The 26016-nt window shown below is 40.0% G+C and overlaps 1 protein-coding gene across 1 annotated transcript in view; it reads right to left on the reverse strand.

The window, feature by feature from the left end:
* MARK4 (microtubule affinity regulating kinase 4) overlaps positions 1 to 26016 on the reverse strand; it is a 3074992-nt gene that overhangs the window by 1069024 nt on the left and 1979952 nt on the right. Inside the window, exon 14 of the mRNA XM_044080464.1 lies at positions 20046 to 20149. Coding sequence (XP_043936399.1) covers positions 20046 to 20149 — 104 coding nt within the window. The remainder of the gene's footprint in view (positions 1 to 20045; positions 20150 to 26016) is intronic.

The following is a 26016-nucleotide window of genomic DNA, read 5'->3' on the forward strand; positions in this document are numbered from 1 at the left end:
AAATAAAAGGAAAAAAATTACACCAGTGGTAAATGAAGTACTGAATATAGTAAAGGAAATACAATTTTTAGTGATGGGGTCCTCAAGTTTCAGGATGCAAAATCCATACAAAGTAATGCTCAAGTAGATGATTAAAGTAAACAAGTCAGCAGAAACTGAACTGTATACGAGTATGTAGTAACGTATATGAGTAAACAACAGAATTATGCTGGATCTTGCATGTATAAATGCATGCACACAACAATGGAAAATGTTACTGAGTTTTCTCTTTTCACTGTAACTAATGCAAGTAAACTCATGCTGGAAATCAATAATGTGATAAATAAATAAAGCTATATATAAAAAGCTTTGCCCCAAACCCTGGTGGTTGACACAAGCTCCCTTATGACCACAGAAGGCATGCTACACCTTCCCCATGTGCATGCCTACTTTTATACACTCACTAATAAAGAACACCATCACTGATTTGGCAGTACCAGGCTCATATCCCTAGTCAATCAGCCAACCAGAACCACTTCTCCCTTTACCCACTATGGGTGATCCAGGAACTACTACTACCACCATCTCCCAACTTGTTCTTCAGTTGCCTGATCCAGTACCTGAACTCAATTCATCCAAGTCAGATTCAGGACTTTATTGGGTCATCCCTTCTGGGCATAGCCCATCTGCAGAGAAGACTCAGATAATTAATAAACAGAAGTAACAAAAGGAGTTCACATGCACAACAGCTGTCACAGTATACATTGTGAGTGGACTAATGTCTACACAACAATAATTTTAATATATAATACGTATGCAAGAGTGACATCACAGCATAAACCGATAAAGCATAACATGCAAATATAATCAATACGACTTTACATCATGCTAAATCAGAAACATTTAAACTATACACAATGAATAAGGCAGAGCTAAAAATCTGAAAAGCACCAAGAAAAACAATAAAAGTAAAAGTACTAGGAGGCAAAAATACCATGACAGAGTGTTAAAGTAGATAAGATGAAACAGCTTTGCTGAAATGAGAAAATGAAACAGAAAGAAGGTTATGAAAAAGTTGTACAATGCACACATTTGGGTAGAAAAACAATAAAAAGCAGCATCACCAAAAAGGATAAGAAGGAATGATGTTACCAAAGATGTGGGCAGAAAAGTGTAGAGTGACTAGCATATCAAGATGCCATAATTAAAGGATAGGTAAAAAAAAAAAAAAAAATTTAAAGTAGCTAAAAGGGAAAAGGTTATAGGATGGGCTTGGAAAGACAGCATACAAATAAACAGTACGAGAGAAAAAATATTGTGAGGAAAAGATGATGGAAGAAATGAATAGTTCAGAAAACAGGAGAACTATATCTCTCAAAGGGAAAGACAGGATGATGGAAAAAAAGACATTTACAGAACTGTCTTAGAGATTGCTCTTAAAATCAGGTGGTAAAAAATTCCAGTCACTGGTTAGAAAGGAACTAGGCCTCTGTCACCAATTCTAATGAAGTTTACATGTGAAAGAATAGTTGTGTAAAATCTTACCATACCCATAGATGTCCTTCTGGTATTCATAACATGGGGGAGTCTGCCACTGCCTGACACGTATGTCCGGCCACTATGCAAAAGTCTAGTGCTACTGTAAGGTATGTGTGATGTCGCATAGAGAACAAATCGTACGTCTGTAATAAAATGACGTCTGGGGAAGGGGAGGGATTAATACTGCAACATATAGCAGAGAAGGACAACTACACTTATGGTAAGATTTTACACAACTATTCTATGTCTTTCTGTTCATATGTTGCAGTATTCATAACATGAGGGAGAATACCAAAGCTCATGCAGAAGAACAACTGGGCAGAGGAGCAGTAGCACTCTCCATGAACCCCAGTAAAGCAGCCCTAGCAAAGGCAGCTCTGGACCTGGAAATGCCATCTAACTTGTAGTGTTTCATGAAGGTATGTACAGAAGATCAGGTAGCTGCTTCCAGGATAGAACAGGTGTCTAAACCCTTAAAAAAGGCACCAGAGGAAGACACAGCTCTGGTGGAATGTGGCCTAACAGACAAGGGGAGATTCTTCCCATGAGACACATAACAAAAGGAAATGGTTTTGGAAATCCAAGTGGAAATAGTCTGCTTGGAAATGGGTTTGCCCAGTGCCCTTGAGTGATCAGAGACAAAAAGGTGGTCAGATTTTCTAATTGGTTTACTTTTCTCCAAGTAATATCCGAGTTGCCTGTGCACATCTAAAGTGTGTAGGATCCTCTCACTAGAGGACTGAGGATGAGGGGGAAAAAGGTACTCATTTACCACCTTGGGTATAAAGGAGGACTTAGTGTTCAAAGATACCCCATCCCTGTGAAAAACCATGAAGGGAAAAGAAGACATCAGAGCCTGCAATCCAGAAACCCATCTGGCATAAGTAATGGTCATGAGAAGAACTGTTTTCCAGGTGCAGTTTTGCACACATGAAGAACTTGCAGTCTCAAAAGGGGCCAGGTAAGTTTTTCTAAGACAAAGTTAACATCCTAAGGAGGAGAAACTAGTTTCCTTGGTGGTCTAAGAAGAAGGACGGCTTGTAAGAAAAGTTTAACTTCCAGCTTGAAAGCTAAAGGGGGAGACATAGGCAGATATGCTGAGACAGTAGAAAGATGAGCTCTTATTGAAGAATATGGCGGGCCACTCTTTAGTAATTCACAAAGATAGGACACAACCACTGGAACACCCACCAGCAGTGGCTATAAATCCTTTGAAAGAACCAGATGGAAAACCTTTTCAATTTGGAAATGTAGGATTTCCTAGTACTGGGTTTTCTGACTTCCTGCAGAACTTGTAAGCAGGTTCTCAGAGAAAAGGTGTCTGAAGGGAATCAAAATCATATCACCCGCAGAGTCAGTTGTAGACTTGACATCTGTGGGTGTACTAGAGTTCCCTTGCCCTGTATGAGTAAATCTATTATGTGGGGTAACTTATGATTCCTCTTGGCTAAATGCAGAAGAAGGGGGAACCAGTGCTGTCTTGGCCAAAAGGGAGTCACCAGAAAGATTTTTGGTGCTCCTGTTGGATCTTCAATAGGACCTTTTGGAGAAGTGGGAAGGGGGGAATGCATATAGAAACATCCCCTTCCATCAGAAAGACAGGGTGTCCACCTTCCATGCCAGGGGATCTGGGGCTCTGGCACAAAACTTGGGAAGTTGTCTGTTCATGGGGAGGCAAAGAGATCTTCCTGAGGTGTACCTCATCGATGGACCATGTCTAGAAACACTTCCCTCTGTAACATCCATTCATGGGACTGAGTCATGGACCTCAGCTCAGCATGTCTGCCACAACAGTATTGTGGGTTGAGGGTATGTAAACCACCTGAAGGGTAAGTTGTCTCTGGGAAGCTAACTCCCAGGCCTGGAGAGCCAGTCTGCATAGGAGATAGGATTTGCCCCTCCGTGTTTGTTGACATACCAGAGGACTGTGGCATTGTCTGTAAACCATCTTAAGGCCCTTGGAGGTAGAAGGGGTTTGAAGATTTGTAGAGTGAAAATCAGGACTCTCATCTCCTTTATATTGATATATTAAAATATATAGAACAGATCTGGACAGTTTGATTGGGTGCTTTATTTTCCCCTGGATTAAATAATGTATTATGATTGGATGTGTAATTAATTGGGGGAGGGTTTTTGTTGACTGTTTGCTTGTGTAACATTTTGATATACTATTATAGGACTGAAGAAGGCCTTTTTGGCTGAAACCAGTATGTTTTATAAAGATTTACAATAGAGACTTTTGTTTTTCTGACAATCTGCTAGCCATTTGTTTTTTGCCATTACAGAAGTACCACAAACCTCAAAAACAATCTATCCTTCAGAGTCACTAAATGGCAGGCACTCTCATGGGCCGTTAGATATTGCCAGAAAAACTTAGGAATAAGAGGAAACACCATTTGAAAGTGCTAACAAACATTACATGACATTCAAAAAAGAGTGAAAAACATGATGTCCACAGTATGGAAACACTTGGGGAAAAAAAAAAAGTCCAGGCTACAAAACAAGGAGTATACAACAGAAATACAAGGCCCATGGAATTCAACACTAGAGGCTCGGTGTTAGCTTTGGTCCTCTCTGCAGAAAACATTTTTTGGGGTAAAGTATGAGAACAGCTTCAGATAATAGAACAATTAAATACGATGGATACCACAGACACACTGGAAAGACGAAGACAGAAAATACAGACCATATCAATGTTCTAAAATCATGCAAAAAAAACTGCAAACACCTGTAACTGGTTAAATGGCAGAGACTGGTGAAACAAGTACACAGATTCACTAAGTTACAGAAACATGGGATTAGGGAATTTCTGCTAACAAATGAGAAAGTGTTTTCAGAACTGCAAAAAAAAAAAAATCCTGATATAACATCACATCGAGACCATTCCAGATGAACAGGCTAATTTAGAACATTGCAAGAATATCAGAGGCACAGAAAAACTATGCAAGAGGAAGTAAAAAAAAAAGTGCTTATGACATCCCTGGGACGACAGAAGAGCTAAAAGGTAAGTGGAACAGCCCCACATTGTGTTAGCCCCAAAACATTATGAAACGATTGGGTACTATATTGATTTCAGAAAACTGAATAACATTTCAAAATTTGATAGGCTCCCAGTGCGTATTGTAGATGAAGTAATATACAAGTTGGAGAAGACCAGATTCTTAACATTAGATCTGACAAAAGGAGAGCTTGGCAACAGCTGAAACCAGGGAAAAGAAAGCATTTTTAACCCTAGATGGATTGTTCCAGTATACTGTCCTTCCTTTTGAGCTGCATGGTTTGATCATTCAAAAGATTAATGAACAAGGGTCCTAAAGTCTCATGTTAATTATGTTGTTGTTTACCTAAATCATAACACCTTCTCAAGAACTGTGACTCCCATTAGCTAAGCTACAAGGCAGGTTAACAGTCCATGCTTGCAACAGCAAGATAGGAATAACAAAGTTAAAATACTTAGGTTATGTACTAGGAAAGAAAACTGTTAGATTCCAAAAATAAGAACTAGACGCAGTGAGAAACTGTCCTATTCCAATGACAAAAAAACAAGCGAAGTCATTCTTGGGGATGGCTGGGTACTACGTGAAACATAACATTTAGACAAAAAATAAAGGAAGGATAGAGGAAAAAAATAATGAACTTTATTAAAAGAGAATAAACAGGTACTATAACATAAAGATATAAAATGTGGTACACTATTTGAAAAGACACTGGTGCAGAATGCAATCATCACATGAGGAGGAAATTATCAGTATAAATATAGGAACATCACTAAGCAGTAGAGAATATCAAAATATGGAAGCTAAATTAAAATAACAATATGAAAGCTAAATTAAAGTAACATCTAAACTCATGCTGATGTGAGATGATAGGGGAACAATAATACATACATTGGCATGAGAGGAGTCATATAAACCTACTTCAGTAAGACATGAAAAACACTTTACTTCAGGAAGACATAAAACAAATACTTGGGAAGAAATGGTTTAGTAAGTGAGAAGAGGAAATCTTTAGTATTTGGGTATTTTTATCCTGGAGATTCAGAATAGTTCCAGATTCTAGTGTGATTTAAATTTAGATTGAGGTTGGTTTTAAAAGGAAGGAGGTTGTTCATCTGATGGTGAAATGAATGCTGTCCTATAGCTTACTTATGTTTACTGAATATATTCAGTAAACATAAATAAGCTACAGTACAGCATTCATTTCACAATAGTTCCAATTTCAGTTGCTGAATTTTTGGGATTCTATTAGGTGTTGATCCTGTGATTAAAGGTTCCTTTTGGGCTTGTGCCATTTTATTATATCACTGCTAGGTTGGAGTTTTTGAGGGATGATGTAGTATTGTAAGTACCATTATGAACTACATAGTTGAAGGAAGCGTTATATTCAGTGCCGGTTTTAGCAACCCAGGTAATTCTAGGGGCCGTGCTTTCATAGGATTTTTTTCTCTCTCTCTGAAATGGGAAGACAATTTTATTATACTTCCATTAATGCAGAACATTACAGAAAAATTCTTGTTCTTTGCTTGGGTTACCATTTTCTGTATACATTCTTATTTCCTCACTCTTCAGTAAATTCCACATTTTCATGATTTTATTTTATCATATGTTACTTCCCATCTACAAATCTAGTTAAACATCTACACAATTTTTTTTTACTTCCCAGCTCATTATGCATCACTTTTCTTGATCTTGCTAAACGTATCTCACATGCCAATACTAAATTATTATTTTCATGAGCTAAATAATTAACATTTTACTATAACTTCCATAAAACATGCTTTCTATGTTGCATTTCTTATTAGAATTTCAAATGTTTCTCTAACTAGTTACCACCACTTTTTCACTCTTGCATTTAAAAATAGCCTTTTTTTATTCTTAATGCCTTAACTGAATTATCATTTAAGACACAGGCAAATATACATTTATATAAAAGAAAAGTTTGATTCTCAGTTAGAGCACCTTCTGTGCAGAGTCTGCATCTCCTCACTGTGGGTTTCCTTTGGGTGCTCTGGTTTCCTCCCACATTTCAAAGATGTGCAGTAGGTGGACTGGACACTTTAAATTGGCAATAGCTGTGAGTGTGTAGAAGAACTACTGTACCAAGACTAGCCATCTGGTGGTGTAAACCTTGACTCCAGATAATTCTCACTGTTGAAGTAACACCCAGACCCCATGTGCAAAAATGGGAAAAGGAGTTGGGAATGGATGGATGCCAACTCATTACACCCCCAAAACATATGTTCCTAGTTACCTCTTTCTACCTATCACACATTCAACATTTGACATCTACCCAAGGAAAAAAATTCTTTAGAGCCTACTTGGGGTATAAAAATACCTATGCAAACATTTCCAAGCAAAAATCCTAGGTCTTCTTGGAAAATATCAGGGTACAACCTAACACCCTAATAATGGGCGATTTCAACTACCCTACCATTAACTGGGAAATCTACTCATGTACCAACTCTTGTGCTCAACGTTTTCTGGAATTCATAAATTCCAATACCATGGATCAACTTATCCTCACCCCCACCAGGGGCAGCAATATCCTAGACCTGGTTATTACCAACATGGGCAACCGGTGCTCCACACCAGAGGTCAATTCCTCATTGGTCAGATCCAACCATAAGCTAATCACCCTAGACATCCATATCCCTCCCCTACCCCCCATTAGGGAAACCACAGTAAAAAATTTCTCCAAAGCCAACTTCACGCTTCTTAAGACAGAAGTGTTAAACTTCACGACACCCATGCTGACGGACAATAGAGGTATGACTGCTGAACCCTACAGAAATGCACTTTATAAGCACTTACATGACTGCATGGATCGTGCAATCCCTAACAGAACCAAGATGCTATCCTCCAAAAAAAGGAAGCCAATCTGGTGGTCCCCTGCCATAAACAAACTCTACAACAGAAGAAAGAAACTGTTGCAAAAAAAGAGTAAAATCCCATGATTGGAGAAACTCCCTGGTCAGCTTCAGTAAGAAGCTGAGATCCCTCATAAAATCCTCCAAAGCTAGTTATGAAAACAAAATCGCCACTGACTCTAAAGACAACCACAAAGCATTCTATAGCTATGTCAAGAATCTCAATGGCAACACTCAGATCTGCTCTGAGTTACAGCACAATGGCACTAAATATACAGAACCAACGGATATTGCCAACATCCTGGCAGATAGGTTCAGTGCTAACTTTACCCCTCTGTCATCCCCCAAAGGGCCCATCTCTATACCAGAAGAATGCAAAGTTCCTGTAATCATGGCTCATCCCCTAAAAGGCCCATCTCTATACCAGAAGAATGCAAAGTTCCTGTAATCACGGCTGCACAGGTAAAAAACACACTATCCAAAGCCAAGAACACAGCATCCATGGGACCTGACGACATCCCAGGCTGTGTTCTACATGAACTACAGAACAAACTGGCACCCCACCTAAGTACCATGTTCAATCATAGCCTCACCTCAGGCTATGTGCCCACTGAATGGCGCACAGCGACAGTTATCCCACTCCACAAAGGGGGAGCCACCACAGACCCCGTAGCCTAACGAGCCTGGTCTGCAAGGCTATGGAGCGTATCATCATGGAACTTATAAACAATGACATTGGTAATCTCCAAACTCAGGACCTCACCCAGTTCGGGTTTGTAAAAGGCAAATCATGCCTCCTAAACCTGATAGACTTCTGTGAAGCAGTCACCAATGCCGTAGATGAGGGTAAGGTGGTTCACACAGCCTATCTAGATCTTGCCAAGGCTTTTGACACCATCCCCCACTCTGGAATTATAGATAAACTCACTAAACTAGGTATAAATCCCTATGTCACAAGATGGGTTGCCAACTGGCTAACTGACAGAACACACACTGTGAAAGCAGCAGACTCCGAATCCAGCTTCAGACCAGTGACAAGTGGAGTACCACAGGGTTCAGTCCTGGGTCTTCTCCTGTTTGATATCTACTTCTCTGAAGTACAGGCCAACACAGAAGGTCTTTGGCTAACGAAGTTCGCAGATGACTGCAAACTAGGAGCCATAATCAAAACTCCAAAAGATGTGGACATCCTACAAAAGGGCCTTGCTGAGACAGATGCCTGGTATCAAAGCCATGGCCTCATGCTCAATGCCAAAAAGTGCATTGTCATTCCTTTTGATAAAAACTCAGTACCCATGAACTACCACACAGGTGGTAATCTACTTAACACTGAAAGTGTGATAAGAGACCTTGGGACACAGGTGGACAGTAGTCTCTCCTTTGATAATCACATTGCCACAGTAGTTAGGAAATCCTTCTATGTGGCACACCTCATCCAGGAAAAAAAGAGGTCATTATTCCCCTCTACTCATCACTCAGACCCATTATAGAGTACAATGCCCCTTTTGGTATGTACCTCACAAGACATTTACAACAACTGGAAAGGCCACAGAAATACCTCACAAAGAGGATTACCAGCTTCAAAGAGATGCCCTATGCAGACCGTCTCAAAAAATTGCAGCTGTACTCCGTTGCATATCGCCTACTCAGAGGCGATCTCTGCCTAACACACAAAGCTATGTCAAACCCAGAGCTTTTAGACATGCTCCACTTAAAGAAATCCCAATCCCTACGAGCTACACGCTCTAGGGACCTAAACCTCATCACCACAATAAACAGAACACGCTGGAGGGATAGATTCCTGTCACAGAGACTTCCCATACTCTGGAACAAACTACCTATCTATATCAAACAAAGCTCCTCATTAGCACTGTTCAAGAAAAATCTTGATAATTGGATGGGAGATAGGAAATTCACCCCGGGGATCACTTCTGTGGCTCTGCTCGACAGTGGCACAGGAAAATAATTTTCTTGCGTGGCAAAAGCCAGGGTACCTTTGGCTAGGCTTATATAGGTCCTAGGGCCAACAGCCTAGTACCTACCTATGAACTTGGGAGCAATACATATGTAGTCCCATTCCTACCTTGTAAATTGCTTATCCTATCTCCCCTCTCAGTTATTTTCTAACCTCTTCTGATGGATTCCTACAATTACTGTGCAATACTTTATATGCCTTACTAATTATACCTTTTTTAACAGTAGCTTCTGTTCAAGATTTGACAAAAAACTCCATCACAGCAGGTCTTTGATTTAGGATTTTCCAATCCTTTTCTCTTTGTCTATACTCTGATATCAACTGCCGGTAGGGAAGGCAGTCTCTAACCTACAGTCCAAATGTCAATACCTTGATTTCTTTGTCAGTTTTCTCTAGTAAACTCCCGCCCACTCTTGCTGTACCCTAATTGCGGCCATCCCTAATCAGTAAAATCTATTTTTCTCCATTCCTCTGTTGGCTTAGTTCTTAGAATACTTTCAGCTACTTTATGAATATAACTTTCCTAATGGCTATTTTTATTGTCCTTAAAGATCTGCATCCAAAATCCCAGCTTCCTGCTTGTGTTATGTATAGAAGCCTTAACTGTGCATCTCTGAAATACCCCTTCAAATCAGATAATCCTAGACCATCTTGCTCTGTTTGAAGGATCAAATTATGTCACTTACCTCTTGTCCTCTTCCCCTCCCAGATAAATTCCTTTAACTCTATTATTATACACACCTTCTCTGGTTAATAACACTATACCCGAGCTGCATATAAAACTTCTCAAAACATTTTCACTGCTTCTATCTTATCTGTATCCATAACCAAGAACTTCCAGTTTCTCAGTTTTTGTATTATCATTTTAGTCTCTTTCCACATATCCTTAGCTGCCATAACAGAACAGAAGCCTTTTTTAATCCACACTCCTAAATACTTAATGTTATCATGTCCCCATAAATAAGAGTTTTACTGAAAATTCTTGCATGGTTACACAATTTACATGTTATCTATAGCCTCTGTTTTATCTTCATTAATTTTATATCTCAGAAAAGACTCGAAAATGTCTCAAAATGTTCTACATGTTCTTTTTATGTTTTATCAAGTACAAAAATAATATAATCACCAAATAAGCCAACATTTCTTGATTATAACATCAACTACTTCCTTGAATATGTGAGTCCCTTATTTTCTTTGGCAAAAGCTCTAAACAGAAACCAAATATCAAAGGGGAAAGAGGACACCCCCTGCCTGGTTCCTCTGTTCAGGCACAACTTATCAGACACCAACCCTCCCACTTTAATTCTTACCTCCAATCCCTCTCATATCCTCTTAACTAACCTTAATTATCAGGGAATGTAAATGCTTTCATTGCCCTTCTCATAAAATTCTATCTTACTCTGTCAAATGCTTTTGCTGCATCAACACCCACCAAAAACAGCAGTATCTTCTTCCTTCTGGTTCACTGTTCTATTAATGCTGTCAAATGTTTGCTTCTCCTCCACAAAACCACACTGATCCACATCAATGAATTTTGGCAAGACCTTTGTCATTCATTTAGTGATTGTAGACAATTTATAATTATGGTTTAAAACTGAAATGCCAATTTCAATATGTTGCTGGGTCTGATGGCTCTTTGCCATCCTTAGGCATTACAGCCACCACAGCTTTCTTCCAGGATGTTGGTGCTTTCCCTCCTTTTAAAATACTGTTAAACAAAACCTTCCAGATCTTTCATCACATTCTTCACTCCTAGCTTCTAAGCTTCCACAAGAATGCCATCTGTTTCTCAAGACTCTCCTGCAGCTTGATGACACACCATAATTTTTAACTCATATCCTCCTATTTTAACTGTTAATTGTTAAGCCTCACTATATCTAATCTTGACATACTTAAGTCTTCCAGAAATATTTCCATTTTAACTCTTTCTTGATTTACACATTTTCCTACTTTATAGAAATTTTCATAAAATTTCTGAAATATCTCTACATGATTTCTGGTTGTTTTTCTTGTTATAAGCCCCCTAAGTATGCCTAAAGTCATTGTGCTAAAAGTTTTTGTGCTCTGGAGATACTATCAAAAAAGAGTTGCTTAACAGCAATCCTTCTAAACTCTGCATATTATCAGATCCTCCCTCTTTAACACCCTGCAGTTATGCCTTTTCTAGTCCTGTGAGATTCCTCTTATTCTGGGATAATTTGACATTTTGTCAGCCCGTCTAAATAATTCTTGTTACTTCTAAAACATAATAAGAAGTTATGTACTCACCATAACGTTCCATCTGAGTAGGTATCTTCATTTGTCTGCAACCTTTGGGATATGGATCCGATCTCGGATCCAAGCCGGCAAATTCTACCACAGCATAGATCCGAGCTCCTAGCTCCTCCCTTTACCCATAATCCCCTGCCAACCCTGACTTGACCTCAGATCAAGTTTGCCCCATATAACAACTTGCCAGTGTGTCCCGGAAGGGACTCATATAAGACAACTCCTACTTAGAATCATATTGGTCAGGGGGAAGGCGGGTGGGATGGTTGCAGACAAATGAAGATACCTACTCAGATGGAACATTATGGTGAGTACATAACTTCTTAATCTGAAGTAGGCACTTCATTTGTCAGCAACCTTTGGGACAGAGTCCCCACCTACCTGAATCTTGGGTGGCCTTCATGGAAGGATATTCCGGAGCACTGCAGAGCCAAAGGACACCCTACCTCTGGAGACAACATCCAGTTTGTAATGGCTGATAAAAGTATGGGATGAAGCCCAAGTGGCTGCGGAAGAAATATCATCCAAGGGAACCCTAGATCTAAAAGCAGCCGATGTAGCAACAGCCCTAGTAGAATGAGCGTGGACTCCCTGAGGTGCAGGCCTTCCCGAACTCTGATATGCTAAGAGAATACAATTAGCTATCCATCGTGACAGGGTAACTTTAGAAACTGACTTGCCTAAGTTGGTTTTGGCAAAGGAGACAAACAACTGGTCGGATTGTCTATGACCAGCCGTTCGATGAATATAAAAGCGCAGTTGTCTGTGCACGTCCAAAGACTGCAGCTTATATTCTCCTTTGTTCTGATAGTTGGGGAAGAACACGGGAAGATTAACAGATTGATTAATGTTTGCTTCAGAAGATACCTTAGGCAGAAAAGACGGATTGATCCTGAGGTAAACTCTATCCTGATGGAAGGCCAAATACGGTGGTTTGACACAGAGAGCCTGAAGTTCAGAGACTCTTTTAGCTGAAGTAATGGCCACCAGAAAGGCTATTTTCCAAGAGAGGTATTTGAGATCAACCGTGGCCACCGGCTCGAAAGGGGGGCTTGTTAAGGCCTATAGAACTAAAGATAAATCCCATGGGGGTACTACCTCCCTGACAGGAGGTCTGAGGAGGAAGGTACCCTTAAGGAAAGCTTTACAGAGCTTGGAGGTAATAAGAGGGCCAGGCTCATGCCCTAAATGATAGTGCGAAATCGCTGCTAGTTGTACCTTGACTGTAGAACAGCTAGCCCCCCTGATGAAAAAGGGTAGTTAGAAAATCCAAAACCGATGTTAAAGGCGCCGTAAAAGGATCTAGGTGACGGTGCTCATCCCAGATGGAAAAGTGTTTCCACTTACTCCGACAGACCTGTCTGGTGAATGGCTTGTGTGCTGCTACTAGAATGGCTTTGACTGGTGAGGAGATTCCGGGAGTCCTTATCAGGAGTGGAACTGGAGCAACCAAGCCGTCAACTTGAGGTTGACCAAGTTGGGGGTCGGAAGACCCAGGGGGTGAGTAATGAGATCCGTAAGTGTATCCAGAATCCAGGGCGGATGAATCAGGTGAGACCATAGGTACGGGAACCATGTCTGACGAGGCCAGAATGGAGTAATGAGGATCATCTTGCTCCCCAACTGACTGGCTTTCTGTAAAAGTTTTAGCATCAGGGGTAGTGGAGGGTAAGCGTAAAGAAGACCGGGAGGCCAAGCATGTACTAGAGAGTCTCTCGGGGACTCCCCCAGAGGGGGGATTAGAGCGAAGTAACTGTTGCATTTGGTATTTGAGGAAGAGGCAAAAAGATCGCAACAGGGTTGCCCCCATTGGGCAAATATTTGCTCTGCTACTTTTCTTTGGGTACTGCCAGGTTCAAGAGAGAGAGGTCGAGGATGGGCCTCAAGTCCCCTGTCTTTTTTGGCACCAGAAAGAACCTGGAGTAAAACCCTGATCTGGGGGGACGGGTTGGATGGCTCTTTTTTGTAAAAGCTGCTGAATTTCTGTAGCAGCCGCCTCCCTCTGATTGGGTGGTACATCGGGGAGGCTTCTGGTTTTGGGGGTTACAATAAAAGGAATTTGGTAACCTCTGGATATGATGTGAAGCACCCAGCGATCTGTTGTTATGGACTCCCACATTGCTAGGTACCTCGAAAAACACCCCCCGACTGCCTCCAGAGTGGAGCAGCCGGGCAACCCCTCAGGGGGTTCTGCGTGGGCTTCTCAGAGAAGGGTTCTCTGGACCCAAAATTCCTGGGACCCCCTCTGCCTCTAGGGCGGCATCCTCCTTGTCCTTCTCTGCCACGAGAGGACTGGTTATCCGGAGCAGACTGAGATTGATGGGATTTCCGGAACCACATCTTCTTCTGACCCTTTTGGTTCTTGGAAAAGGACCTATGGGGGGCAGAGAAGCGGACTCCAACAGCAGACAATGTCTTCCCATCTTTCTTGCTCTGGACTAAAGTGTCGCGAACGGTTTTGCCAAACAGGGCAGAACCATCAAAGGGGGCATTCGCGAATGACGCCTTAAAGGGTTCCGAGAAGTCACAATGTCGGAGCCAGGCTTGTCGCCTCATGACCAGGCCGACTCCGCCAGCTCTAGCGGCTCCCTCAATGGCATGAGACAAAAGCCGCATAGAGGTGTTAGAAATGGACCGTAGAGTGGACATTCGGGAGGAGTACAGTTGTTTGTCCCCTTCCGACATGGACTCTGGGGGGGAGGCAGCGTATTTTTTTGTTAGATTCCGCTGCATCCGGATGACGTGTGCCATATAGTTCAGCGCCCTCATCGAGAAGGTTGCTGAAGGCCCGCTTCCCAAGGCGGTCCATCGCACGAGACTCATTGCTTGGTGGGTGGACCGTGGGACTCTCCTGAGCCAACTTTCTCTTGGTGGCCGCCGCCACCAACATGGCATCCACAGGAGGACCTCTGCTCCAATGGGTTCTCTCTGCTGGGGCACTCAAGATCCTGTCCGGGTGCTTGGGGACTGGCGCTACAGTGTCCGGTTCCCTCCAAGCCCTGGTGGCGATAAGGTCCACCAGGGGGTCGGGGGGACACCCAAGAGGTAGATGGCCCTGCTTCGAATGCCTCTAGGAATACAGACTCATCGGAGGAAGACTTGGGGGCAGACCAACCCCCCCCCCCGATCCTAAGCATTTCCATGATGTCTCCAAAGGAGACATCCTCGGGGGGGTGACCTTGGGGAGCCTTCCCCTTCATCTAAGTCCGTATCTTCCTTAAGGGACTCGGGGGAGTCCACGTGCCTTCTCTTACACTTAGACTTGTGAGGAACCTCCTCTGGGGGGCTGTCTGAGGAAGTCTCACCAGCAATGTCATGTTCCGAAGGAACACCCCGAGGCACTGAAAGAGGCTGGCCCACAGGCCGGGTGATGTGAGCCTGGACCAGCTGAGAGGGAGTGCAGGGGGGAGCCGAAGCCAGGACCGGAGGCCCGGATACACTCAACAGTGCCCTCTCCACCGCAGTGAAAGCAGAGGGGGAGCTGCCCTCGATCGGATGCGAGAGTCGACTCCCACCCAGATCCGAAGCGGGGACCGGACCCAGGGCCGAGACCATCAGATCCGAAGGACCCACATGCTCCGACAGGGATGGAGCCGAAGGCACACCGAATCCCTCGGATCCGAAGCTCGGCCCGCGGCTCCGAGAGGTCAGATCCGACAAACTCGAGGGAACAGTCGGAGCCGAAGTGCCCAGCACTGTCGGCTCCGACCCACCCCGGATCCAACGCGGCTCTGCTCCGAACACTCCGAAACCCGGAAAATGGGTCGGAGAAGGAGCGATTGGAGCAAATAATGGGGTCGAGGGGGGGGGGGCAAGAGCACTCCCATCTGCAGCTGGGCCTGGATGAACCTCCTCATCATCCGGTCCATGTCTGCATCCGACATGCTATAAGTGGACCTCGAAGAGACCACCGAGGCAGGCCTGGAGTGCCACCTCGATGACCTCGACGAGGACCGGGTCACCCCCTCCTTGGGTCCCGGTGAAAAGCAAGGGGGATCGGATCCGAGGAGGAGGCGATCCAGAAGCCCTGGAGGGAGAAGCCCGTTTGGCGGGTGGGGCCGAGAAGGAGTCCTTGGCCTGCCGCGTATGGTGCTTCTCTCTCCGCTTGTCTTTCTTGGCCTCTCTCTCCTCCAGAGACAAAGTGGGAGGTTGAGTCCCGACCGGAGGGAGGCAGGAGTGGCCGCTACCGAAGGCTGGATAGCGGCCACAGAAGTACTGGAGACCGGAGCCAGATCTGGGGGCAAAAGGCCCGCCAGAATCAGCTTCGACCTCCGGTCCTTAAGTGCCCTGGGGTTGAACGCCATGCAGATCGCGCATCCAGAGGAGAGGTGTTCAACCCCAAGGCACTCTTGCCAGTGTGGCCATCCGCCAGTGAAAGCTTATGGCCACACTCGGTGCACTTAGAAAAAATGGCTTTAGGGGCCTCTGACATTTTTAAATAAAGGAAAAACACACTCACTAGGCCCCTACACACACCACACACACACACACACACACACACACACACACACACACACACACACACACACACTACGACCAGCGAGGAAGGAAGGAGAAAAAGGACCACAAAAATAAATTTAGTTAGATAAAAAAGGGCTATGGGGTACCTAACCAATCACTCTCACTCACAGCAAAAGAAAAAAGGAAGAAAATGGAAATTTTTTCCTCACAAAGTTTCGATAAACCAGGAGCTCAGGAACCTAGCTTGTAGCTTGAAGCATGGCAAACTAGATCTGGGGTCAAGTCAGGGTTGGCAGGGGATTATGGATAAAGGGAGGAGTTAGGAGCTCAGATCTATGCTGTGGTAGAAGTTGCCGGCTCGGATCCGAGATCGGATCCGTATCCCAAAGGTTGCTGACAAATGAGGTGCCTACTTCAGATCACCTTTTCTTTTATTTTACCCTACTTTTAAACTCCACTTTCATTTTATCCCACTCACAGAAGAAATTTCTGTCTTCCCTAATTACTACTGAATAATTTCCACTTCCTGATCCTTAAATTCCTCTCTTTTTAACAGGTAGGTGGAGAAGTGCCTGAGTCACATTTTTACTTCATAAATTTTTTATCTTAGTTTTTACTGGTACATGATCCTAAACAATTATCGGATGCATGCTGAACTTTTCAATTAAATACACATGTTCCTGTGAAATAAAATTTCTGTCTTGACTAGCCCAGTTATTGTACCTTGAGGAACGATATGGATTCTGTCAGAGTTCCTGCTACTGAATTTGTCTTCCATAACAAGCATTTTCAGAAATTTCTTCAGAAATCTACCTTCTTTTGTTATATTTCCCCTTCTTGGTCACCCAGATACATCCTTACTGTTGCAAATCAAGTTCCAGACCCCACCTACAAGTAACATTTGATTATTTCTACCAAAAATTTATTAAGCTCCATAATAGCAGTTTTAGGTGACATATAAATACATGCCAGTGTAATCCCCTCTCTTTATGGTATCCCCTTGCTACAACAAATCTACAATTATTGCTTTTTCCTCTTCTATTACTATTAGAATTCCTCTAGCAATTAGTACAAATACTCTTATTTTCCTTTGTTCCTGATATTTTGCTGAATATCCATCCTGAAAGCCTTTCTTTATAAAATTCACATGTTCATTTATTTCCAAATGTGTCTTCTGCAGCATTGCTATTTGTACTCTACATTTCTTAGTATAATTCAGTACGCTTACCATTTTTATCTATAGCTTTGAGGCCATTTACATTCCAAAATAATATGGACAGCATAGCCATTATGATAAGAAGTTATTATTCCCAACTATTATACATGACAGCTTTTTAAAATGTCTATTTCCAACTTTTGTGTTACACGCATCCATGAATGTTTGGTAGGTTGATCTTTCATACAGTTGTCTTGTCATCACCATATAAACCTATGTGACATTTTCGAGACGTTTTGTTTTAATGAAAACCCCTATGTATATCTTCAAATAATGAAGGTTAACCCTCTTAACAGAAACAAATGTCCCAAACTGACAGCTACATTTTATTTTCTCTCTTGAGCATTTTCCTTTGGAACACTGGAAATGGTTTCACTGGCATAGTCTCTCTATGAGCTCTGTTGTCAGAAGAATGAGAAGCAGAGTCCCCTTTTGTTTGATGTCTCAATTTTTCTTGGACAACTTTTCTATTGTCTCCTTAACCTGTTCTGCATCAAAAATGTCTTTGATCTTCTAGGAAAAAATATTCTGAAGACAGGTGGATACAGAAGCTTGAATCTTACACCTGCCTCTTGTAATTTCCTAATTGCTGGGATAAATTTGCTTTTCTTCTGTCTGGTGTGCAGTGAATAATCATTTTCCACAAACACTCTGTCTCCAATTTTTAATACTTTGCCCTTCTGCTACAGTTTTTTCAGAATCAACTCTTTCTGCTGGTATGATTACATCTTTCCTAATACAGGCCTTGGCTTATTTCTCATGGTGAGGTTTGGAGCATACACTTGATATGCTCTTTCAATTAACAAATCCTGTTGTAGAATACCAGCCCAGTTGTCTACTTATGCTTTCATAACATTAAAATAGTCTGTCCATTCTACTTTCTCTGGTACAGTAGAGTATCTCAGTTTTTCTCTGTGTGGTCTGTCCTCTAAGCTCTATAATTTTTTAAATAGATCTTTTTGAGAAGTCTCTTAGTCAGAGCTAGGCTTTCTTCATTTCGACCTTAGATTTTTTTTTAGTTTTATCAGAACAGCTGATTAAAGTTTCTTCCATTTTTTCCAGCCTTTTGTTACTGGAGCTGATATACGCCTTCACTGTTTCATTTAATGTAATCAGCTCTGAAAACATTTGATTTATATTCTTCCTCTAAATTACTGGAAGCTACCTCTTGTTCCAAAGATGAAGACTGAACTGACTTTTGCTGAACAACTGCAGGATTCTTCCCAGTCAGTGTTTTTTCTTCACCTTTTCTAGTTGACTTCCTTTCATACTCTCTAATTTTCTTGTTTACTGACATTCAGGCAGTGCACTTATACTTAACCAGTAACTGAAATTTACTAATGCTGGTAGAATTATAAACCCTTATTTCTGAGTTTATTTTTTCACATTTGGGGGGCTAAAATTATGCTGTTAATCAGGGTGCAGGATATTGAGGAAGAAGAGCAACCTATATGATTTTTAATTAGTAAGCTACTCAAAGCTGAGGCAATGTGTACAACTACTGACAAGCGATGCTTGTAGATTAACTGGTACTTTCATCACTAATGTATTATCTCCAAGGCAGGGCCTTTATGTTGGTCACAAGTCATGTCCCCTTGTATGGCTACACAAGAAATTGCATGGGAATATTGCTTTCTTGGTGGGTGCGTGCATTACAACCTTTCAAGTTCTCTGTAAAACATTGATTAGGCTGAACCCACCATAATGCAGACGGCCCACCCAGAGCCCATAGCACATCTTGTAGGCTTGAAACTAAGGGTTTCAAGTGGAGGGTGCCAATGGAGCACAGTGTAGCATGTCTCACTCAACAATACGTCAAAAGTGATAATGCAGAAATAATATTGTAAATGCTACTAGATGTGCCAAAACTGATGTCTTGTAAATAATGTTGAATAATATTGCTGTACAGAAAATGTGTGGTTAGTTTAGAAAAGTCAAGTATGTTTCTATATTAGGCAGAAACATTCTTTTAAAAGGTGATGGCAACAAGAATATAATGTACAGAAAAAATGCTTTAGCCTTGTACATCACAGGAGTTGGCATCTCAGTGCATGGGGAGTTTTTTGTAGGGAACCCAGGTTCTTTGAAGTCTGCTGAGACAAACCTGAAGAAGCCTAAGACAATTTGGTATTCTGCTACAGAATCCAGCCAGCTGGAAGTTGCCTGAATTTATTTTGGTATGAGAAACCACAGAGTTTGTATGTAGTTTTTGTTTTATGTTTAGATAAAGAGTTTGCGCTACTGAACTGTTATTTTATCTTCTATTTCAATAATAAACCATTAATGTTGGACAAAGTGCCTCTGCTGTCTTATTTCGACACAATACACAATAATAATATATACATAAATGCATAAAACTTGTAGGGATGTAAATGCTGAACATACCAGTATAATGAGAGTGAATGACAGTCATGAGTTCGCCCTGTATATATTTTTATACCTGGTATGTATTTCCACTAAATTAGCTTGCAATGAAGATAAAAAAATTAGAATTGATGAGCAGATAAGCAGATTGATATATTGATATATATATGTGTGTGTGTCCTATTGCCATGTAATATAGATTAAGAAAACAGATGATACAGATAAGATGCAGACAAATATAAACATGGAAAGCAAGCACAGTTTTGGCAATATTTATGCAGACTCAGAAAATATGTTACTCATTACAGTTATAACATGATTTTATTTGCTTTCTGATATTCACCACCAACATAAAATGTATTTAATCTGGACATTACCTGTTCTCTTTGCCATTCTGTAGCAAGGCATGCCTGTCAGTACCAGGTCGATCTGTACACACGTAAGTATTCCTACGTGCCATGACACTGGATGGAATATTATTCTGCAAAAAAAAAAAAGTGCGGCAATAAGTTTTAAAAGTATTAATACAAAACCAGCAACAGTGTTTAAGTTCCATGAGTTATCTGAAATGTAAAAAGGAAAGGTTCTGCCACTCTGGGAATATGTGCAGCTCTGACCTAGAAACTTATTCATGTTCCAAGCTCCTTTAAATAGCTTCTCTCCACAGCCTAGTTTCTGACGTACTTGAATAAAATCTTTCAAAATAATTTATGTACATCAGCACCTTCACATATATCAAGAATAAGACTGAAGAACCTCCCTGAATATTCCTCAGATTAAAAGCATGATGGCACACAGGCTAGCTATGGTCTAGATATCATCAGGCAAAGAACACAACTGACCTCATGAAATACCACAAAGCAAGAAATAAAGTAAATTTGGGTAATCTTACTGGAAACACCAGCTACTGTAAGAAATATTACCAAGCCGATTTCTACAACACCAGGACATTCTGGAATTGAACTGATAAGCACAGGGCATAATCCTAAACCATAAAATATTCCTTGATCTAAAGAGTAAAGTGAGTGCAGGCTGCTTTGGTACTCACTTTCAGATACTTAAAAACTTACCTTTGTACCATGCCCATAAGTGAATATTTTCAAGTTTTTTTAATATAAGAAAACTACTTTTAACATCTCTGTTTTCCATACAATATCTTCATTGAGTCTAAATAGTGAACTTTAACCTTAGTGGTGTCAGTGTAGGAAAAATGTGAGCCTTGTCCATAGACGTAAAAGTAATCAATGCACATGCAAGAAGGTGGTTCATTAAAGTCTATGAATACACTATACACTACCCCATTATGGAGCCATAGTGGGAAAGGCTAAATATATTTGGGCCATGGCTTAGTAAAACGTTACACAGCTTTCTATTAAAAAATGCCCAAAAAATGTAAGGATTGGCAAAGCGAGAAGGTGTGCTGTGCCAGCTAACTCCTCAAAAGCTGTGATATACACAATGCTGCAATATATAAAAACTACGAAATGTTAATCATGCCTCTTGTCATATTGCTACCCAAAGGCAATGCTCATGTCTTTTCCACTCATGCTATTAAACTTTAAGTCTGGAGTAGTGTTTTTTTAAATTAAATCCTGGATCAGTATCTACTGAAAACATTCCAGGAATATAACGGCTGTTGCTGACATGTTTATGACAGCAACAGCCATTAATCATTACATCAGAGAAGATCTTGATCCTTCAGTCTGGAAAAGTGCTCTAACTTTATCTCTGCATAATGGAGGTACATCATTGGACCTAAACAACCATCAACTTACTGTCCTGTTGTCTCCATTAATGTACATTTTAGAAACATGGAAAACTTCACATATTCTCCAATAATGTACTGACTAACCTCATTTCTTACTGATAACATGAAATGGGCTCAGTTTTGAAGCATGCAACTGAATTTGTATGTACCAACTAAATCACTCAAAGTAGTCTGGTCATTATTTAAGTTAATAATCACATACACACTACCTAGTTATAGTCAGTCTCTCAGCACCATACATGGTTTGTCACTTACCTTGAAAGTACCTACAATCAAGTTAGGCTAATAATACAATTTCACCCCCTACCTTGAATTGGGACTTGGTATCTCCACATGTTCAGTACGTCTGTCCATTGTTCACAAATTAGTGACAAGGCAAGTCACAGAGAAGCTTCCAAGCTGGTGATTTTTTTTTTTATTTTATTTGTATTTGTTTTCTGGAGTACAGCATTGATCTCCATGGACCATTGTGAGAGACAACCTGGGAGCTGTGTCCGGTTAATGACTTGCTCACAATTAGGCAATGGAGACTTATGGAATCAAACCTTGTACCCCTGGACCACAGGAAACAGCTCATTAACAGAAATAACACCACTGAACTGCACCGGGAACCGAATACACTACCACAAAAGACTAGAGGATGAGTGGCACAAAACCCAGCCGGTGTGTTGTGATGCAAAAAACACCAAAATCCACAGTAACGAATAGTTGCTAAAGGTCAATAAACGCTCCAAGATGCTGTAGTTTAAAAGATGTCTTTAATCTTACAAACAAGAAGCAAAATGCGTCGACCTAGGTTTCGTCCGACTACTCGGACTTCTTCAGAACAATGCTACAACAAAAATCTAGTCCTTAAATAACCGCTTTAATTGCCTTCATTGTTCAATTGAATCAAAAAATTGCATAATTGATCATAACCTCCTTAAAGAGACGACTCGGTTATAAAACTTAATCATTAGTAATGTCATAAGATTACGTAAAAAACAGTACTAATCTATGTGTTATGGTAATGTTAGTACAATATGTATATGTGTGTTTATAATCACATATATAATATGTATTTCTATATTAAATTTGTGTATGTGTATACTGATAAAAAGTATACCCATTGTGTAAAGTAACTTGATAAAGTGTCCAGGTTTAAAAAAACATGTAAATAACCTGTGAAAAAGTTGAATAAATAAATAAATGTACATATATTTCATTGCATGATTCATTGAATGAAAATGTTGTACAATGAGCCAAATAAATACCCACATGTTAAATAAATAAATAAATGGAATACCTACACATATAATCAATAAATAATAAATCGTAAGATTAAATTTCAATATAAATTAAGAATATATATATTATTACATTTATTTATTGTATTTATTCTGTACATATTTATGTGTGTCACCTGCCATCTACCCTCATTGAGTCTGAGGTGTACATCAAAATCTATGAGTATGTAAATGGACACATATATAAATAAATGTGTATACAACTAGTAAACCTTAATTTGAAAACAAATATCATAATAAAAATGAATAATGAATAAAAAATGAACAACGTGGTGTATGTAATTAAAATTAAATTTATAACCATAAATCTCTAAAGTGCTCATGTGATAAAATATTGCAAAACATTCTTAAAAACGTCCTCAGAAAAGTTCCCTAGAACATCTTGAAAAGATAAAACCTATTGTTTTAAAAAAAAAAAAAAAAAAAAAAAAAAAAAAAAAAAAACTTAAAAAACTTTAAAAAATCAATGGGGTGGCTTCAAATGTGTGATGTAATATATGTAAAAACCCAAACTGGTCTATTGGTACGTATTAAGTACCTTTGATGTGATGTAACCATAAAATGGGTTTGATGGTAATGTATTCGTTTAGACCCGGATGTTGATTGGCATTTAATAAAATTTGCATTTTTAATTCCACTATATCAAGATTGTGTTTTGTGGTCTTGCCCTGCGGGTCCAACTCTTGGTGAAATACCCCCATAAATTTAAAACTGTGGGTGTTAAATTGATTAATATGTCTTGCTAGTGCATTGGTCAATTTCAACTTCTTAATGTCCAGTAAATGTTCTTTAATCCTGTCACGTAACAACCTGCAAGTTTTCCCCACATAAAAACTTTCACAGTTTTGACATATTGCAATGTACACGACGTTGCGTGTGTAACAATTTATATGTTGATTGATCCGTACATTTTGTCCATTAATGGTCATAGTGTGGTTGGTGTTAACAATGTGTTTACATACAGAACACCTTCCACAGTTAAAGCTTCCCTTGGGTTTGTTTGAAAAACTCAAAACCCCTGTATTAATACTCTCAAATAGCTCTTTGAATGATGTGTCCTTTCTAAATATATAAGTAATGTTACCATTAAAAAATTCCCCCATTTGGTTGTCGAATTTAATGAAATTCCAATTCTTCTTGACAATACTCCTCACCATTTCAAATGTGTCATTAAATGTAGTAATGTAAAGGGGTACACCATTACCCACAAAATTGTTGTTTTTATGTGTGGTGCTACTGTTGTTACTCATGTGGTGAATTTGTATGTTGCTGTCAACATTATTGTGTATTAGAGCCTTGTAATAACCATTTTCCCTTTTGTTAATTACTTCATTTGCTATACTTGTGCAAAAATCACGTGGATAACCACGGTTTTGAAAAAGCCCAATAATAAATTGTACTTGGTTTTTGAAATCCACTTCTTCGCTCACCATTCTGGCAGCCCTGACCAATTGGCCCTTAACCACGGCTCTTTTTTGGTGGTCAGGGTGCCAACTGTCGTAGTGTAAATATGAATTTGAAAAAGTGGATTTTCTGTAAATATTGGACGTCACCCTGTTTATGTTTTTATCAAAGGTTAATTTAATGTCCAAATAACTTATACTTTCCTGACTAATAGTGAATGTAAATTGTAAAAACCATACACTGTTATTAATGTAATCAATAAAGGCTTTAAGCTCCACCTGTTCACCACTCCACACCATAAATAAGTCGTCTAAAAAACGACCGTAAAACTTGACGTGTGTGAAAAACTCTGAATTAAACAAATAATTTGTTTCCCAAAATGTTAAGACAAAATTGGCAAAATTGGGGGCACATGCTGCCCCCATAGCCACACCACTTTTTTGTTTATAATATGCACCATCAAAATAAATGAAATTGTTATTTAAAACAACTCCCATAAGCTTGGTGAGTACATTAATTTTGTTTTGATCATATAAATTGGTGTAAAACAACTGCTCCTCCAGCCATTCCAAACCCTGGTCGTGGGGAATCACTGTAAACAAATTACAAATATCCAATGTGATAAAAGTATCCCCATAATTAAATGTAATCAAATTGATCTTGGATAGAAAATCCCACGAATCTTTAAGTATGTGGTCAAAATATTCAATACCAGGTTTAAAATAATGATCTAAGTATTGGCTGATGAAGTGAGTTTTGCTGCGTTTACCATCGACAATTGCTCTGAATTGCAACTTGTCCAACCCCTTATGTATCTTAGGGATACCAAAAATCCCACTTATAACTGGGTATTCGTTGTGTAGAAACCGCCAATCGTGTTCATCTAACTCACCCTGATGCAACATGTCATAAAGTGTCGTGTCTATTCTTCTGTGGGCTATATTTATTTCATTTCTACTAACTTCCTCGTATACGTCACTAGTCAACATGGCGTTCATGTAACTTACATAATCATGATGGTCAACAATAACCACTCCACTGCCCTTGTCGGGCTTCATAATTCTAATGCTTTTAGTGGATAAAATGTTGTTAAGTATCCCTTCCTCTCTCTTGGTCATGTTGTGGTGAAGTTGCTTGTTGTTATGTTTCTTAAACAATTCCCTTAAATCATTTTCTGTGACTTTCTCAAAAAAAGCCACTTTTTCGTGATTGGGGGGATTGTAAGTGCTGGGTCTAGAAAGACTGGGTTTGTTAATTGTATTAATATCCCAAGAATTGTTGTTATATAACATTTTTAAATTTAATTTACGAGTAAATAATTTTAAATCTATAATGGTGTTTACAATGTTACCTCTCCTACATGGGACAAAACTGAACCCTTTAGAAATCAAATTAACACTCTCTTTGTCAAAACTTTGCTGTGTATAATTGTATAATTTGAAGTCTCCTTGGTCGTTCTCGACTATTGTAGGATTAGAAAAAAGTATACATTCACTTTCATCATTGTAGCTATTGTCAATGGAAATGTTAGTGTTGTAATTTAATTCAAAATCCACATTAACTACATTCGTCAAATCACTACATGTATCACCTACATTAAGTTGAACAACACTAGTGTCAAGTCTAGGTAATATCTCATTGTATTCATATATTGAAAGATCACATAGCGAACACCTGCTGTCCGTATTGTCCAACACATTCGCTGAGTTTATGTCATACAGTGGAGTAACAGTCAAGCCCACAAAGGACTCATGCGAAAAAGACTGGTTCCTGTCCAAAAAATCCCCACACAACAAACCATTTGTTTTCAAATTAAGGTTTACTAGTTGTATACACATTTATTTATATATGTGTCCATTTACATACTCATAGATTTTGATGTACACCTCA

The sequence above is a fragment of the Protopterus annectens genome, chromosome 1.part0, assembly GCF_019279795.1.
Source record: "Protopterus annectens isolate FY-2018-M chromosome 1.part0, PAN1.0, whole genome shotgun sequence".
Taxonomy (NCBI): Eukaryota; Metazoa; Chordata; order Ceratodontiformes; family Protopteridae; genus Protopterus; species Protopterus annectens.